At 36.4% G+C, this 18,871-nt stretch overlaps 1 protein-coding gene across 1 annotated transcript; it reads right to left on the reverse strand.

The window, feature by feature from the left end:
• Positions 1-229: 229 nt before the first annotated feature.
• LOC126819301 (excitatory amino acid transporter) lies at positions 230-15,207 on the reverse strand. Its single transcript, XM_050547283.2, has 10 exons — positions 14,984-15,207; positions 13,622-13,696; positions 12,812-12,934; positions 12,074-12,167; positions 9,557-9,723; positions 8,967-9,093; positions 8,050-8,283; positions 7,294-7,488; positions 3,141-3,275; positions 230-1,850 (listed from the first exon to the last, which is right to left on the reverse strand). Exons 1-10 carry the CDS (start codon positions 15,159-15,161, stop codon positions 1,682-1,684), a joined length of 1,497 nt encoding a protein of 498 aa, XP_050403240.2. The 5' UTR covers positions 15,162-15,207; the 3' UTR covers positions 230-1,681.
• Between the last annotated feature and the right edge of the window lie 3,664 nt (positions 15,208-18,871).

The following is an 18,871-nucleotide window of genomic DNA, read 5'->3' on the forward strand; positions in this document are numbered from 1 at the left end:
AGTTGGAATTCAGTATAAAAGTAGGCCGTGCTGCCGCTGTCCAGGCAAAATTTCCATCATAGCACACTCCATTGCGTATGGCCGTCTTCATTAGCCCAGACGGAGCAGAACACTAGGAAGTTAAACTACATTTTAATCGATCGGATGGCCGATGTAGTAGCAAACTATTTTTTTTTATTACTTTTTTAACAATATTTATTCACAGAAATTGGATTGTAGAACAGGCAGAAAGAAGTTTATTGACCCCCTCTCCATAAAAATACAAACAAAAATATATATTGAAAACATGTGAAAGAAGTAAAGTACATGTATGATCAAATTATTAGATGACTAAATACATGATATGTACATACCACAATCAAAAATTTCATTCATTCATTCAAATTAAAAGAACATGTTCCGAGTATTCATATAGGCATGACCACAACCGCAACTAGAGCTACCAGAAATGTTTCCGGGAAAACGATGTCCGTTCAAAACACTGCAAGAGAGTCGAGGACGAGAATGGTGAATTTGATTTTTCCAACTGTCAGAGTAGTAAACTGTAGGGATGAGTTGATCAAGCTAGCTAACTGAGATTAGATTTGAAAGAGGATAAAGTAGGTAAGTTTCTGGTAGTAAGATCGAATAGATTCCATTCTTTAATTGTAGATGTTATAATAGAGGAGGTAAATAAAGAAATATGTTGGGAGGTTGCTTTAGTTTTGTAGACTAGATGAATTTATATTGGGTGGTATCATTTGAAACAAGTATTCGGGAGTGAAATGATTGATGATTTTGTAGAATAAAATTAATTTATGTCGCCTTTTCTCTCTTGTAGTGTGATAAAACCTGTTTCTTTATATAAAAGTTGGTGACTTGTACCTTTCACAGCACCCATATAGTCTAAGTGCATCTAATTGTAAAAGTTCAGAGATACCCCCACCCCATATAACGTCACAGTAGTTGAAATGAGAAAGAATATATGAGGTATGCATGGTTTGGTGAGATCTACGACTTAACCTACAATTTACTAGTTTACTTGTTTTAGACAAAATCTTATTTATGTCAATATCCCACTTGCAGTAGCAAACTAGGGGGGGGGGGGCGTCCCTTATTAATCAAATGTCTACGTCCAAGAATAAAACCAGAGTATGCTCTGCTGAGCAGCCACCGATCAAGCGAATAGAGCCTGCAATTATCATTTTAAAATATGGACATCTGGGAGTCAGTATCGGAAGCATCCAATTCGAGGGGGTGTTTCACTGTTTATCCACAGAATTGCATCCTTTTTAGACTGAAACTGGGGTCTGTAAGGGAAAACCTAGTAGCATTTCAACAAAACTATTTTACTGTAAATCAATATTACATTATTTCAATTATAAAATACAAAAAATATACCTAAAAACATGTCTGCATGTCCGTCTTATCTTATATTCGCACGTGGCACTGACTCTAGACTTGAGATTTACGGATTTTATTAGACATGATAGGCCAACACTAAATAGGTAATAAATTGATAATTGATAATTTGGTATATGCATTGACTTCCGGTTCATATGTGTCGTTGATTCTGTTTGTCTATGGTAATATAACAGATAATAATGTCATCTCTACAATTAGGTATTTATGCTTTAACTTCCGACTCAAGCGTGTCTTTCATTCTGTTTGTTTATGGTAATAATCGATAATAATGGAATCTCTACAATTTGGTAGTGGAATTTGTGTCACTGATTTCTATCTTGATCTCCGCTTCAAAAGTTTCGTTAATTTCAGCTGGTGTGTCTGGGTTACGGATTTTACATAGTTTGTTGGTTATAACCGTACATAACACACTACTCATAACATTAGCCGCGGTTCTAATACGATCCCTGAAAAAGTAAGTAAGGTTACATATGTTGAGACTTTTTGTATTTAAACTCATTTTGCAGTGTTCTTGGGTCGTGCAGATTGAGGTGAAGACAACTTAAAAATGTCTTAAATGTTCCTCGTTAAAGGAGCTAAATCTCTATTCTATCGCACCTAGAAATGGACACAAATGAGTCGCAACGCTTTAACTTAAGATGAAGCCGCCTTAAAAATGTCTTAAATGTCCCTCGTTAAAGGAGCTAAATCTCTATTCTATGGCACCTAGAAATGGACACAAATGAGTCGCAACGCCTTAACTTAAGGTGAAGCCGCCTTAAAAATGTCTTAAATGTCCCTCGTTAAAGGAGCTAAATCTCTATTCTATCGCACCTAGAAATGGACACAAATGAGTCGCAACGCTTTAACTTAAGATGAAGCCGCCTTAAAAATGTCTTAAATGTCCCTCGTTAAAGGAGCTAAATCTCTATTCTATCGCACCTAGAAATGGACACAAATGAGTCGCAACGCTTTAACTTAAGGTGAAGCCGCCTTAAAAATGTCTTAAATGTCCCTCGTTAAAAGAGCTTAATCTATATTCTTTGGAACCTAGAAATGGACACAAATGGGTCGTAACGCATAAAATAATGTAATATGAAAGTATATAAACTGATTTACTTTCAATCGTTTCTGTTTTTACTGTAATTTCTAGTCAGTTATGTTCGGCAAAATACGCGATGAGTCCAAAATGAATGGCAGTCTTTGATCTCTGGTTATTCCAGTCTACACCGGTAGTATTCTCTTGAGGGATGTGTTTAGCATCGTTCATTACAAATGGCGCTCGAAAGCATTCTGGCATGCGATTCGTATGCCAATTTTAACATTTTCAGAAGCCCAACTTTTCACGGTAAGATAACAACATCAATGTTCATTTAAATTGGCCAATAAGCCGTGTTTGCAATGTCGAAAATTGTGGATGTCAAGATAATGTCAAAAATGCCTGAAAAGGTATAAAAACCGAGATTGTCCAGCGTCGTTTCCTCTGGTGTATGACGGAAAGGTCTAGCAGGCAAAAACGTCTAGGTTCCGTGTACACGTGGGTGTACACATACGCGAACCCTTGACGGTTAGAATTCGAAATAAGATTAAGTCATAGCGCCGCTGTCCGGGCACACAGCCGATGCAAAAAAGTAGAACGTTAAACCTCGCTTCCTTTATAGTTGTACCTGTCATAAAGAAAGCTAACATAGCATGAAGATATGATAGTTGTACCTGTCATAAAGAAAGCTAACATAGCATGAAGATATGATACTTACGTATACCATTCTAGGGCCATGATAAGGCCAATATTGACTGGTTCGATATTCATTGATGACAATACTATAAGTAAAGTTACTACACTAGAACTTGTTACTGCTGGAATCGCCAGGGAGTTAACTGTTATAAGTACACTGAAATATAGACAAAACAGGTGGCTTCAAATATTAACTATCACGTAAGTTGAGACGCTTGAATAAAACATATCTGCTTATACATACATACATACGGAATAAACATGGCCGAGTGGTTAACGCGTGCACGTTGGATCGCAGGGTCTGTCATTTAGTCGAGCGGTGTGGTTTCGATTCCTGCTTGTACGTGACAAGGGGTAGGGTCGCCTGTCGATACTGGTGTGGTTTTTCGAAGTCCTCCGGTTTCACCCCACTGATAAAGACCATAGGCGTACAAGCCAGGGGTGGGGGGGGGGGGTGTCGTACAAGTGTAAATTATTAATTCATCTAGTTGGCAAAACGTTTGTGCTGAATTGACTATGGATTAAAACATTTTGTCTGGAGCCAGTCTACTTTGTGCGACATTTTTCTATTGGTATTCATGTCGGCATAGAAACTTGAAGTTGCCTCATTCACGGGCTAAAATAGCAGGAAAACGCATTTGCGGCGGTTAGATTATAAAAAAATTTCGGGGACGCGAGGCCCCAATACTCCGCAACGATTGATTGGTTGTTTAGGATTTTGGATTTATGCAAGTCACCTACACTGTTAAAAGTAAATGTAAAATTACAGTGAAAATATGTAATTTATTTAACATAACGCTGTAAAAAATACTACTGCATGTTTTTATACTATAAATTTACTGTATTAGTGCGGTAACGTGGAATTGGTAAATTAACAATAAAAGTGTAGTTTTAAAAATTAGAATTGTATTTTTATTAAATGTAATCTGTATTGATACACCTATGTTGGTTAAAAGTACATGTATGTTGTACTTTACCTGTTTTTATCGGTAATTCTACTATTCAAACATGTTTACGGGATTTGTGTACAATTTACAGGAAACGTGTAATTGTAATCTCTTGAGAACTTTAACATTGATAAACCTTTTATGGCTTCATTACTTTTCGTCTATACTATAGCCCGCTTATGAGGGGTCATTGTGGCTAAGTGGGTAAGACACTGACTCGCTAGCCTGGAGGTTGGGTGTTCGATCCCTGCATTTGCCAAAAATGTTCATACAGATTTTCCGACGCGGGTCCCCCTTGTCAGTAATGCAGGACGGAGGGCCGGACAAGGATAGCTGTCTAGTCGTTCGGGTAGGACGAAACGCCGAGGTCCCGTTTACACATTGGCGTGCACGTAGAAGATCCCTATTAAACTGTTAAAATTATATGTATATTTACACTTATAAGTATACTTAAAATACAGTGTCCGATTTGTAACATCACATAGTTTGTTAACTTACATTTAAAACGATGTAAATGAATATGAATACAAAGCTTATGTAAGATTACATCAAACGTAATGTAGAAATACAACCATATGTCAGTTTACATTATGTGAGCTGTATATTAACAGAAATGCCATTTGACATTGTATTTTGACAACAAATTGTAAATTTACTTTCAAATAATGTTCGGTCACATTTCGAATTTTGTGCAAAATATTTACTGTTATGTCAGTCAGATTAATCTTGAGAAATAGGCTATTTAAAATCTGAATGCACCTAACCGACGTATGGAGGCAGTGATATGCCATACATAGGGATGTGTGGGACATTTTGCTTCGTGTCATGCCTCCTACTCTTTCCATTGTAAGAAGCAGAACAGTAGGACGTTAAACCACGTTTCATTTAATTTCTTTCCGTTATCGAATGATGTTTTGCATGCTCGGCTGAAAGGTCCGCAAAACTTTATGTGTTCGCCAGGATCTAACCTCGGACTACTTAGCCGAGTGAGGACCAACACATTTAAAGTATAGTCAAGTAAATGTACACCTAAAATTGTATTTTGACCGTATTATGACTGGCAGAAAATTGCCAGTAAAATCACTGTATTTTAACACTGACTTGTAAATGTACCCCTAAATGGTCGATTTAGATTTACAAAACACCACGTAAATTTACAATGAGTGTAAAATAGCTTTGAGGTAAATTTATAACCACAGTGTAAATTTAGAGTGCATGTAAATGACTGGCAGAAAGTTGCCAGTAAAATCACTGTATTTTAACATTGACTTGTAAATGTACCCCTAAATGGTCGATTTAGATTTACAAACACCACGTAAATTTACAATGAGTGTAAAATAGCTTTGAGGTAAATTTAAAACCACAGTGTAAATTTAGAGTGCATGTAAATTTATCTTCCTTTCTATTTACAAGCACAATGCAAATTTACACCGAAGTTATTTTACACTCACTGTAAATTTACATGCTGTTTGTAAATCTAAATCTACCACTTAAGTGTAAATTTACAAGTCAGTCTAAAATACAGTCAATTTACTGGCAACTTTCTGCCAGTAAATTTACGGTAAAAATACATAAATATTATTTACAGTGTAAGGTAGGCTATATTGGACCACACTGAACTTGCTGCATTCACGAGCTAGAGTAGCATGAAAACGTTTTTGTGGCATTTAAATGTTTACATTTTCTCCCGACGGTCCCATCTTGATGGATTGTAAACGATTGGTTGATTGATTGGAATTCGATTTACCAAAGTTAGGCTATAGTTGACCACTTTTATAGTTGCTGTATTCACGGTCTGTAATAGCAGTAAAACGCGTTTCGAGCAATCCGGGTTCGTTTTATTCGTGCGAACCAGTGAGGTGTTACGACAGAAATAGATGTTAATACAGACATGCTAGGTTCCCACTATCACGATTCGCGCAAGGAAAACGCGTTTGTGGCCGTCAAATTTTCTCCAAATTTCCTTCGTCTATCGCAGACACTCGCACCGCACTAAAACCGTTTTGTAAAAAATTATTATTATTATTATTATTCATGGGTTAACTTTCAAAATACACAGGATGAGGGTGGTCGAATTGTTTAACGTTTGTGGTTTAGACCATAAGGTCTGTCATTAAGACAATTAGTGTTGTTTCGATCCATATTTGTACGTGATAAGGAATCGTGCCGTCGGGTTCTCCGGTTTCTTCCAACTACTAAAAACCGTTATCACAAACGAATTATAGTAGCATATCTTAGCCTCGAAATAAACTACTGTCGAGTAAACGTTAAACCTCATATCACACACCCTGTCAAACACGTTCTAAATTTTGGCGCAGGCAGATTGACATTCTAAACAATGGGTGAATATAGTTCACACCTACAAAATAATTTATTGTATGTACAAAATAATTGTGTACATATAATAAATGACAGGGTTCGCATGGTTGAAGCTATAGTTTGTTTAATGTAAAGGATATGCACCGACATGACTTCTCCATAGTTAATGTATGTGTAAGCATAAAGCATAATTTGACATTAAATGATCGACAATTACATTAAAATTTTATTTGCTTACTGTTCATACATGTACCTATCTGTTTCATAATATATATTACATGAAATGAAATGGGGCTTAACGTCCTACTCTATATATGCTTCACATTACTCTGGTCTTGTTTACTGCTGTATGACTTTTTGTCGTGATAAACCATGGTTGTGTTATTAACAAAATCATAAAAAAGAGAAGAAAATCCTAAAGAACTAATTTAAAGGTTTCCCATGACCCCCCCCCCCTCTCCCTCTCCCTCTCTCTCTCTGTCTCTCTCTCTCTCTCTCTCTCTCATAAGCATTTAATATATTCATTATGTACTCTTTAACATTTATGGGGGTGCGTGCTGTATCATAGGGCCTGTCATTGAGTCAACTGGCGTGGTTTCGAATCCCCGGTTGTACGTGACAAGGAGTAGGGTCGCCTGTTCAACCTCGTGGGTTTTCTCCGGGTCTTCCGGTTTCCTCCCACTGCTAAAGACCCCTACGCGCAAGCGAATTATCGAAATAAAATTAAACCATATGTTAGTCCCGAAATGACCTAGGTTGTGTCGAATGGACGTTAAACCCCCATCTCTCTGTGTGTGTGTCTCTCTTTGTCTCTCTGTCTCTCCCTTTTTTAACATTTATAGCGAGAACTGTCAGCTCTTTATCTAATCTTACCTAATGCCCCTTTAATTAAGCCTCAACGCTACTTACATCATCGTTATGATAGTACCCGCATTTAAATCAGCTCCCGCTAACTGGCCTATATAGGTAGCAGTTACTGTGATAAAAACACAGCTACCGTCTCGATTCAGGGAGGCGGCCAATGGTACAACAAAACCGGAAATAGATTTGTCTACACCAAGCTTTTCTTCACAGGTTCGCATCATTTCTGGAATGGCGATGGCACTGAAATAAAATGATTTAAAGTCGTATTGTTCTTCACCGACTGGGTCTACTCTTATATCGAATTACAGCTGTCAAAGGATCTTTTACGTGCAGGTTAATGCGTACACAGGACCTCGGTTTTTCGTCCCACCAGAAAGACTATGCGTTGTCCCTTGCAGCCGCCACCCCTCCCCGCGTCCTGCACCGCTGACAGCGATGTTTTATACACTGACATTAAATACACAATTAAATTAATATGCTGCTATTGTTACAGAATCGAAGAGCAAAATCGAACCAACCCAAATAATACGGGAGTTAATTTGCAGAAGCAAATACCTTACCCCCAACATATGAAAGACCCGTTGCTAGGATATTTTGAGGGGTGGAGTATACTAATTTTTGGATATGGCGGTCATTTAGGGCAGAGATCGATTCTCGAAGTATGACGTAGATGGATCTCTGTGTGCAGAATGCAGCTACAACCCCGCTGACAACTTTATGCGTAACACATAGTGTTTCTTCAGAGGGCGTACATTTTACGAAGCAAACATTAAAAGCTGAAGAGCGTCGAAACTAACTTACGATGATGGAGGAGCAAATCCGGTTAACCAGGGTTTGGCCAGGGTTCCAATAAAACGGAAGGGATTTTTTCTCATAAAAACCAAATAAAGGATTGGAATGAAAACAAGTTGGTGAATGACCACTCCTGTTGTAACTGTTAATACAAAATAACCCAAACTGGCGAATGTTTCTTCTAGTTGGTTAGCCGCGGCGATAGAAACTGCTATGAGACTTGCAACACCTATTGGTGTAAACCTACAACAAATGAATATATTTAAATAAAATAATCGTTAGTTGAGGTATGTATCATACAGAAAAAAGTCAGGCCAAAAACAAATTATCCGTGTTTACGATTACCTGAATGACCCTATATTTCCGAGCAAAATTCGCCGTCATTAGAGGTTTTTTTTGTTCATTTTCAAGGTCCTATGTGATTTTCTGCAGACAATTCCCACAGTAAATAAATGCGGTATTTGAAACAATCTTCAAATGCATTAATTGCAGAATCTTACTCGGTAATCAATTAGAAATGCTAGGAAATTGATAATGAATACTTTCCGTATTCAAAATGACACGACAAATTCAAAGTGTATAGAATGCAAGTATCAATGTAGGTTTATTAGTTCTATTCAGTCTTATCCGCACAATTTAATTAAGAAGGGATTTCCCAACGATCCTATTGTCGAGGCTATTAACTAATCGGAAACACGGGTATTATTTGCTATGGCCTTATTGGTAAATTCCGAATACTGTAGTCGAATACTGTGAATAGCCCGACCATGCCTTAAGAAAATCACCTACCTGCATTGCGCCCATATGCTTTATCAAATTTGAGTGTGTATACAATGCGACTGGCTCTTCCTAGGAAACACTTGCCTGCGATATTACGAAAGAACGATAAAATATTGTGATAAATGTTTAAGATAAGGTATACGTACCAGACGATCCATCCGAGAACTTTGGTGATAATTAAATAAACTGCTTTAAAGAACTGTACAAACAGAAGCGCAGCACCACCAATCTGAGCAGCTGCTGTACCAAGTGCTGCACATATTATTATTAATCCTAGAGATAATATTTAACACATAGTGGTTAATATAAAGTTTCAGTGGATAATATAATGTTTCGATGGTTAATTTAATATTCCAGGATCATGGAGTCGACCTGTCCCTTAGGCGGTGACGGTGAATTACTAACCAGGAGGGGGAGGGTGTCTTTGTCAGGTGTTGGCCGAGAAAGGTCTGTTGGGTTTTACAGCTTGGTTTCCACTCAGAATGATGCAGAACGGAAGGATGGGACAAAAACTCGAGACACCGTGTACACATTGGTGTGAACGTAAAGGAATCATTGCCAATGTTACTGGAACTCAATTGCTGTATGGGCAAAATCCCCCCCCCCCATAGCACGCTGTAAGGCGTATGCCTGTCTTCATTAGCCCAGTCGGAGCAGAACAGTGGGACGTTAAAGCACATTTTATTCAATTAATCTTATTCGGGGCACCTGACACATAGATTTTTTTATATTTTACCTAGGATGTTTGTCCCACTGGCCGACCCAACACTCCTTTTTAGATATTCAACAGTCTCGTTAGTCGGTCCAAGAGTTAAATTCTGCTCGGCTAGATGCATTTGTTTAGTATATATTGTTTGACTCTTCTGCATGGTGGCTGCGACCATGTTATCCGGAAATAGGTTTCTGCAGATAAAAATACGTTTTAATTGTATATTATAATATATAGAATATTTTTATATGAATTGTCAAAACATTTCAACATTTCAAATCAATCCTTGTTTTTTGATAACCCACATTGTGTTTAAAACTTTAGTTCAACGAAATACATTACTTAAAAGCAAATAATGTTTATTTTTACTTATTTATTTATATTTCTTATTGTGTGTGGGTGTGTGGGTGGGTGTGTGTGTGTGTGTGTGTGGGGAGGGGGGGGGGGGGTAATCGAGCAATGGTTGAATTGGATGTGCAAGAAGGTCCGATTCCGCGTTGCGTTAAACATGTACCAGGAGGAATGACCACGTGCATTATCCGTACATATGTAAAGTGAAGATATCTTCGAGCGAGGAAACAAGGCAACATGGTTTACCAGGGAATTACGCATGTACCCTGCATTATGATTTATACACTACATTAGCTACAAATTTCAAACAGAAACAAATAAATTATTCCCTTACAAACAGTTTGGGTGATATGTAAATATTATAAGTAGCCTGGCAGTACGAAGTAAGAACACCGGCGACAATTAAGGGTTACAGAGCTGATAGTGTCCGCTAATCCCTTCAATGTAATCTCTGGAGATAATACAGCCTGCGGGGATGTCCGGGATCTCGGTCCCTAAAGTCCATGCCTGAATCCTGTCCAGCGAAAGACAACTAATAAATTCAAGGAGGGTTGAACTCTAGAGGTCACCCAGCTTGCGGAGATCTCTAGACTCTCGGCCCCTAAAACCCGTGCCTTAATCAAGCCAAGCTAAAAACAACTAATGAATTTAAGGAGGGTTGATCCCTGAAGATCAACCAGCTTGCGGAGATCTCTGGACTCTCGGTCCCTAAAGCCCGTGACTTAATCCAACCCAGCTTAAGACCACTGACAGTCATATAGTTGGGTTTTCAATTGAACTGACCAATATAGACCTGTTGTTTGCATAATATTCTGACACTATCTGCATTTTAACTGATCCAGGTGGTCTGAAAAAATGCTTATCATAAATATTCATGTTGTAACCTTGTCTCTTTAATCCTGGTGTTTATTGTTCGTATAAACTCCTGAACAACATGATTAGTAATATTAAAAAACCCATCTCTGTATACTTCACAAACAAATGATTGTGAATACCTATATAAGTATATCTTGTAAGACTCTGATATGATTGTGAGATGAATTTCTATACGCCCAGGTTTGTTGTCAGGTCACATATATAAATATGTTCTTTACTTATAGCTTATTATAGCATGTAAATATTTATATTTAGAAAACAGCGTCTTTGGTTTCAGAACCGATTACATAAACACTACCCCCATCGTGCTGTGTGAATATAATAAAAATGACGAACTCTTGGGATTTTAGCAACAGAGGATTCGTTATTATATTAGGCTATCAGTGTGTGCAAAATTTCATTATTCAAATGGCGCTACAAATGTTGTTGTTGTTGTTTATTACAAATTTAAAGCCTAATACATTAAAGTAGCTAAATCTCTAACTCAATTATTTGTCAATTTAAATCAACAGTGATTTTGTGATCTTACCGGGAAAAGATGGAATTCTTATATTTACGACAAAATAAACATTTCACCATTGGTACACGAGTCGTGTACCATAATGCGTTTCAGCGCCATTCGTAACACGGGACTCGAAAACAAGGATAGATATACTCTACAAGTCATGTTAAACGGTGACGTCATATTCTTATCTGGAGAGCATGCACAATAAATTCTATCGGTGTAGACTGGAATAACCAGACACTAGAGATTGGCATTCGACTGAGACTTCTGGCGTATTTCGCCGAACATAACTGATTTGAAATTAGAGAAAAAACATAAACGATTGAATGAAAATCAGTTTATATACATTCATATTACATTATTAAATGCGCTGCTACCCATTTGTGTCAATTTCTAGGTCCCAAATATTAGCGATTTAGCTCCTTTAAATTGGTAATAAACAACAACAAAATATATTTTATTATATTGATCCCCAGGCCATCGGTCGAAGTTCAAAGAAAGTTTTTTAAAATTAATCCAGTGGCGTGCATATGTTTGGTGATACCCTCTGTGGTTGTATTCCCCAGGACTCTATAATAGGGCCCAGTACTTAGGGATGTTATAAAGAAAGATACTTTAAATATGTAAAAACAGATGATATAAACAATAATTTAAATTAAATAGGGCAGCTTGTACACCAAACGTTAACAGCGATAATATGAAATTTCAAAACACTTCATTATAATTTCACTCTCTGATTAAATGCCCCCCTGAAATGGATGACCGGGGGTCATAGCTCCCTCTCCGACCAAACCCATTCAACTGATACTAACCTGATGAGATCAGCAAACATATCTTCAGGTAACAAGTTTCTGGTGTTTGGTTGATTTTGTTCATCTGTTACAGCAGGTATAGATTGCCCTTCTCCTATAAATACAACACGACATTTCTACCTTTATCAATTAAAGTATTAAAACAATTAATAGATGTCGTATAGTGGAATACGAATACTATGTAAAATATATTCCCCCCACTAAACCAATGTGAAACAGACGGCGTTAGTCCCACTCCCAAACTTGGGTACGCTGACGTAATTACATCATCTTATTTACGATGTTTTCATACATACACACCAAAGACAAGGTAGAGATTACTCAGCTATTGCATGAAGGATGCATCTTAAACAGCACCGATCTAATTAATCGGTTTTCTTGTAAAAAGGATGAAGTACAAGTAGCACATTTCATCGTTCTAAAGGAATCTAATTTTCAAATTATATAGAAAGCATAACTGCTATTGAATAAAGGATGATTCTAAAATAGCGCCGATCTAATTAATCAATTGGCTTGTTGAAAACGTAGAATGAAGTGCAAGTAGCACATTTCATAGTTCTAATTTTCTTACAGAAAGCATAGCTGCTATTGCATAAAGGATGATTCTTTTAAGAATAGCACCGATCTAATTAATCAATTTGCTTGTTAAAAACTTAGAATGTAGTTCAAATAGCATATTTCATCGTTCTAAGAGGATCTAACTTTCTTATAGAAAGTATAACTGGTAACTGTAAGTACCTGGATTGATCAATAAGCCAACAGCCAAACCTAGGATACTACCAATTCCATTTGTTATGATGATATAGGCTAATGATATACTGCCAACTTTACCACTAGATTTAGGATCCATGGATGATGTTCCTAAAAATAATACAGCTGTGTTTATTGGCAATAGGTTATCTGAATCACAGTTATAATTAAATGACCTTCTGTGGAATCGTAAAGAATAGGTTTAAAATTGTGTAATACAAAACAAAATTAAATAATTTTTAAATACTACACTTCTGCTTATCGAAATCAAATGTTATTAGATGAACTTCCGTGAAATCCAACAGAATACGTTTTATAATGAGAAGTATATAAGGCAAAAATCTATCTGATTAAAACACAGATCCTATTTCGTTTCGTTTTTTATAGTTCAAAATTTCGTTTTATTTGACTACTGCACTGGCATCTGGAAGAATTGTTATCATTGACGTGTTCTGGAAGATGTAAGGGATTAGCCAATGAAACGGTCTGTCACGGCGAGCTTTTGGCGTGAGGTGCACAGAACTGTGGGTAATCCACTAGAAACATTAATGTTAATTGGTTAATCAAATGTCTGACGTCATAATGTCAAAAGCCGCTCGTATGACCTCTGACGCGACCTCCCAAAACAACTGGTCAGATCTTCATGTAGTGCAGGCCATCAAAAGTATAACGAAACGAAATAAAGATCTGTATTTTACTCAGATTGTGCAAAAATGAAGATTAGTAATTGTGCAAAAATGTAGATTAGTAATCCTATTGTATTCGTGGATTTAGACATATGTCTTTTTAAACACAAACCTGCTATTATACTGCTAACTATTAGAGGAAGGAGCGTCGCCTTCAGCATACGCATGTACAGATCTCCGGGAAGACCTAAAAAAAACAGAACAAGATGGATTGTGTATTTCTTCTAGTAGGCTATAGCCTGTCCAAGAACAGGCAGTGTAAACACAGGAACCGAGCATTGCGTCATCATAGCAAACACCTTGGAATTGTGACATCATAACAAAAACCCAAGAAACTGAATTTCTGCACAATTGTCCAAGGAACAAACATGGCAGGTGTCAAGTCGATCGTAATTGAATTGATGTAGCCTTAGGTTTTCTTCGAAGAAATCAAATGAAATTAAATGGGGTTTAACGTCCTACTGTTTGTTCTGCTCCGACTGGGCTAATGAAGACGGGTGTACGCCATACAGTGTGCTATGGGGCAAATTGGGCCCGGACAGCGACGCTACGTCTTACTCTTATATCGAATTTCAACTTCTAAGGGATCTTTTACGTACACTCCAATGTGTACACGGGACCTCGGTTTCTCGTCTCATCCGAACGACTAGACAGCTGTTCTTGTCATGCCACCTGTCCAGCAGAACAGACAAGGAGAAACCAAGCCGGAAAATCTCGATGAAATTTCTCGCCACCAAGAAGAACACGAGCAGCACTTTGGGCCAAAATCCACAAAAAAAACACTTTGGTTTCAGGCCAATACTACATTTTAAATTTGGTGATATAATGGATCAGTGTTAGCCAACAAAGTCTCTCGCGATTGCCCAGAGTGGTTCCCCATGTCAGTTTTGTAGAAGCTTCTAGTCTTTGGGGTGGGAAGAAATAACGAGATCCCGTGTAGACTTTGGCGTGCACGTAAAAGAAAACATGACAGTTGGATTTCGAGAAGTGTAGGCGGAAATGCAACATTTGTGGAAATTCCCTCACATCACACTGTATTGTGCGTGATTATCTTTATTATCGCGGTTGGTTCATTTAAACAGGGCGTTAAAACCCATTTCATATACATTTTAAGGCATTTAAATATATTAGAAATTTTGATACAGAGCACCTTGCTATTCTTTTTGTACTCAGGATTCTAAAGCTCCTAGTGCAGCTAGATCTATTTGTTAAGGCCAGCTCAATTGTCGTCAAGGTCGGTGAGATGTAAACAAGGTTAGGGCACGTGATTGTTGGCGAGATTGTAGGCTAGGGTTAGGGGTAGACGTTTGGGCTAGATCCAGGGTTAGGTTTAGGGTTGGGATTAGCGCTAGCCCTGTTTACATCTTGTGACCTTTGAGCAAACTTGAAGTTGGCCTTATCAAATAGATCTAGCCCAACAACAAAATCCATTGGCCCGTGTTATTAATGGATGAAATAATTTGCAGAAACTTACCCGTCCATAGCAAAACACTCTCAGAAGGGTGTGTTAATCGCACACCAAATCCTATTCCAAATCCTGCAATAACACCCAATAACACTAGTATAAGTAACAAATTATGTTTAATCCATTTTGATCTCGATACAGTTAACCAGCACCTAGTTTTATGTAGACGGTTGTTCGTTGAAGTCATGTTTAATTTGTGTGATATGGTAACGTACCCCGCTATGTTATTTCAGAAGTTTAGTAACCATGATCACTAGGCCTACACTTGAATTCACATGGACAATTCCCCTTTCACGCTAACAAGAAATTACAAATGAGGAAATGTGATACCTTGAACACAGGCCTGTAAATTTGACCTAACCGAATTTAATTTTTTTACGTTTAAAGTATGACAATATTAAACATTATTCGTTATATGTTATAATGTTATTAGTTTTTGTTATTCATTTGAGTATAATTAGATGTTTTTCGCAGCTGAATGATTAAAGATGCATTATGTAAGATTTAGATAAAGAGCTGTTTGTTATTTTCATAATAGTTTAAAAATAGATAATGGACAATGAATATGAATGCTAATTATTTTATTCTAGGCGAAGTTTTAACTGAGTGTATGAAGTTTTGACAAGAAGTAGGACAGATTGTTTATTATCGTAGCAGCCATACTTGACCTTTATCCCTTACACAAGGCTATAATCAGTAAAAAGAATTCCTTCGCCATTTTGAATAATTCTGTCAAAGATAATTATACTATTTTCCCTCGACATTATTCCGTAATTTCCTTCGCACCCAGTGTGGTTTATGTTGAATGATAACACCAATCCATGATATATGGGCGGACTGGATAGCTATGAGTCCTCGGAACAACTGGTTTCGTTGGGGCCCAAGTCGTGGTAAAGGATCCCACCTTATAGAATATTTGTTTCCAATCGGTCCGAGTGGCCCCTGTGCCCATTCACCCCACACCCCGTCTCCTTACCCTCGGACCACGTCCGACAGTCCTAGGCTTAGTCCGATTTGTATTCATTTTAATGTTTTCATTTAGCTGACCCTTGTTGGCTGATAAATTTCTTAAGGATTTTCCGACGTAGTGTCCCCTTGTCATTGGTGCAGGACGATAGGCCTGGAAATGACAGGGTAGATGGGTTTTGACATACGAGTAGGCTGTAACGCCGCTGTCTGGGCAAAATTTCCATCTTAACACACTGTATGGCATATGGCAGGCTTCATTAGTCCAGTCGGTGCAGAAAAGTAAGAGGTTGAACCCCATTTCATTTGATTACTTCTGAAATCATTATCTTTGTAATTCACGTGCGAGAAAGATAATATTAAGCACTGGATGAAATTGTCTCATCTTTGAATAACAGAAAAAGTGTGGAACCTTTGCTAACGTAACCCAGTTTTGAACTAAAGCTTTTAAACTCAATTGTTCGCCCACAGAAACACTTCAGCAAGTTGTGATTCTGGATACGAAGATATCAAAAACATTATTTGATAACCATTTGTTTATTTCGAAACACTTCAAGTTGAATATCACGGATTGAATAAACGATAATATTAATAATAATAATAAATAATCACAGATTAAATAAATAATAACAATAATATCACAGATTGAATAAATGGTAACAAGAATATCACAGATTGTATAAATAATAACAAGAATATCACAGATTGAATAAATAGTAACAAAAATATCACAGATTGAATAAATAGTAACAAGAATATCACAGATTGTATAAATAATAACAAGAATATCACAGATTGAATAAATAGTAACAAACATATCACAGATTGTATAAATAATAACAATAATATCACAGATTGAATAAATAGTAACAACTAACAATAATATCACAGATTGTATAAATAATAACAATAATATCACAGATTGAATAAATAAATGATAACAAATATATCACAGATTGAGAATATAAACAATAATATCACAGATTGACTAAATAGTAACAAATAGCAATAATATCACAGATTGAATAAATAATAACAATAATATCACAAATTGAATAAATAATAACAATAATATCACAGATTGAATAAATAGTAACAACAATATCACAGATTGAATAAATAATAACAATGATATCCGAGATTAAATAAATAATAACAAAAATATCACAGATTGAATGAATAAAAACACAAATGATGTTTACTCTAAGATATTCACCATTTCGAGCTTTTTTCGTTTGTTTTTTTTAAATATTTTTTTTTCGGGGGGGGGGGGGGTCTTAGTTTTTTTTTTTAATTTTTTCGATAAATACGGTTGGTTATGTTTCTATAGATTATATAGAAAACGCTGCTTTAGAGAATTCGTAATTATATTAAATAATATAGCCGATTCGGGAATAAAAAATGAAAATAAAACATATTTTTGAATTTCTAAACCTTATATAATTGATATAAACGTTCATATTAGCGATGCCAAAAAGAACTATGTCCAAAAGTTCAAATGAAATATATGTTAAACTTTGTTATTTTTGCGAACAGAATATTGTTTAAACCCATACATGTATATACATTCAAAAGAAACCCCTTTCCACATTTGCCTCTTATGTTTAATGATTTCCTTCATATTTCTAAGCAATCAATTAAATATTCTATCACCATTAATCCACAGAGAAGATTTATAGCTACACGTGTAATGATATTCCTATTTCAAAACGTCTATAGTTCATGCACTATATGAAATTATTTCACATATAATAGATCATCATACCAACATTTTCTATGCATCGTATCATCCCAATCTTATTCAAAAGTTTATCATACCCGTATCTTTATGCATCACAACATCACGACAGTTCATCAAATCCATATCTTCATTATAGCAAAACTTTCTTTTAGCAATGTTTCGTTTCAATATTTTGTCATATCCATTTATCAACTCCTTCAATATTATTTTTTTCTAATTTCTTATTGCCTACCCTGTGGTTATTTTTTCTCAGTAAGACGCTCCCTAAATTTACGTTATTGGTGTTCTCTGATACTCCAAATGAGAATACTGTTTCCATAATACAGACTAATTGTTCTAGGTTTAAATTAGGTTTTTACCTGGACTCTTATTATACCTGGTTTCACATTCTCCTGTATTTTCTGGCCCTACTCTGTTCTATTATTTCTGTCCCCAGTGTCTAGTATTAATTCTGGTCCTAGTTTCTCCTTTTATTTCTGTTCCTAGTTCCTCCTATTATTTCTGGTTCCAATGTCTTTCTATTATATCTGGTTCCACTCTCTTCTGTTATTTCTGGTGGCAGTTCCTTTTTTTTCTGGTCCATGTGTCTTTGATTTCTCATTTTTTTCTGGTCCCAGTTTCTTCTGTTATTTCTCCATGTGTCTTTGATTTCTCATTTTTTTCTGGTCCCAGTTTCTTCTGTTATTACTCTGCAAACCAGTTGCACCTATTATTTCTGCTGGTTCACGGTTCTCCTATTATTTCTGCTGGTTCCCGGTTCACCTATTATTATATCTGCTGGTTACCGATTTTCTTATTATTTCTGGTGCAAGTTTCTGTAAATTCTGACCACACTGTCTAATATCATTTCTGGTCCCTGTTTCTGTCGTTATTTCGGGTCCCAGTTTCATATATTATATCTTCTGAGGTCAGCGTCTTCTAGAATTCCGCTTATTTCTTTTGATTAACATTTATAAGTTGCGTTACCTTCTGAAATTTCTTATACAGTACTCTTTAGAAAGCCTGCATTCACCACGTCACTACAATTCTTCAGTTTTGTTTTTGGTCCGTTTCTTCATTTCTTATTTTTCCTTTATTCAGATTATTTCTTAATCTGTATCTTTAGTTCTTCTCCGTCTCGCTCTCAAATTCATCTGACCAATATTTACTGATTGTAGTACAAGTTATCTCCCTTTATATTCAGGTTATTG

This window comes from Patella vulgata, chromosome 4 (genome assembly GCF_932274485.2).
Source record: "Patella vulgata chromosome 4, xgPatVulg1.2, whole genome shotgun sequence".
NCBI classification, from domain to species: Eukaryota; Metazoa; Mollusca; class Gastropoda; family Patellidae; genus Patella; species Patella vulgata.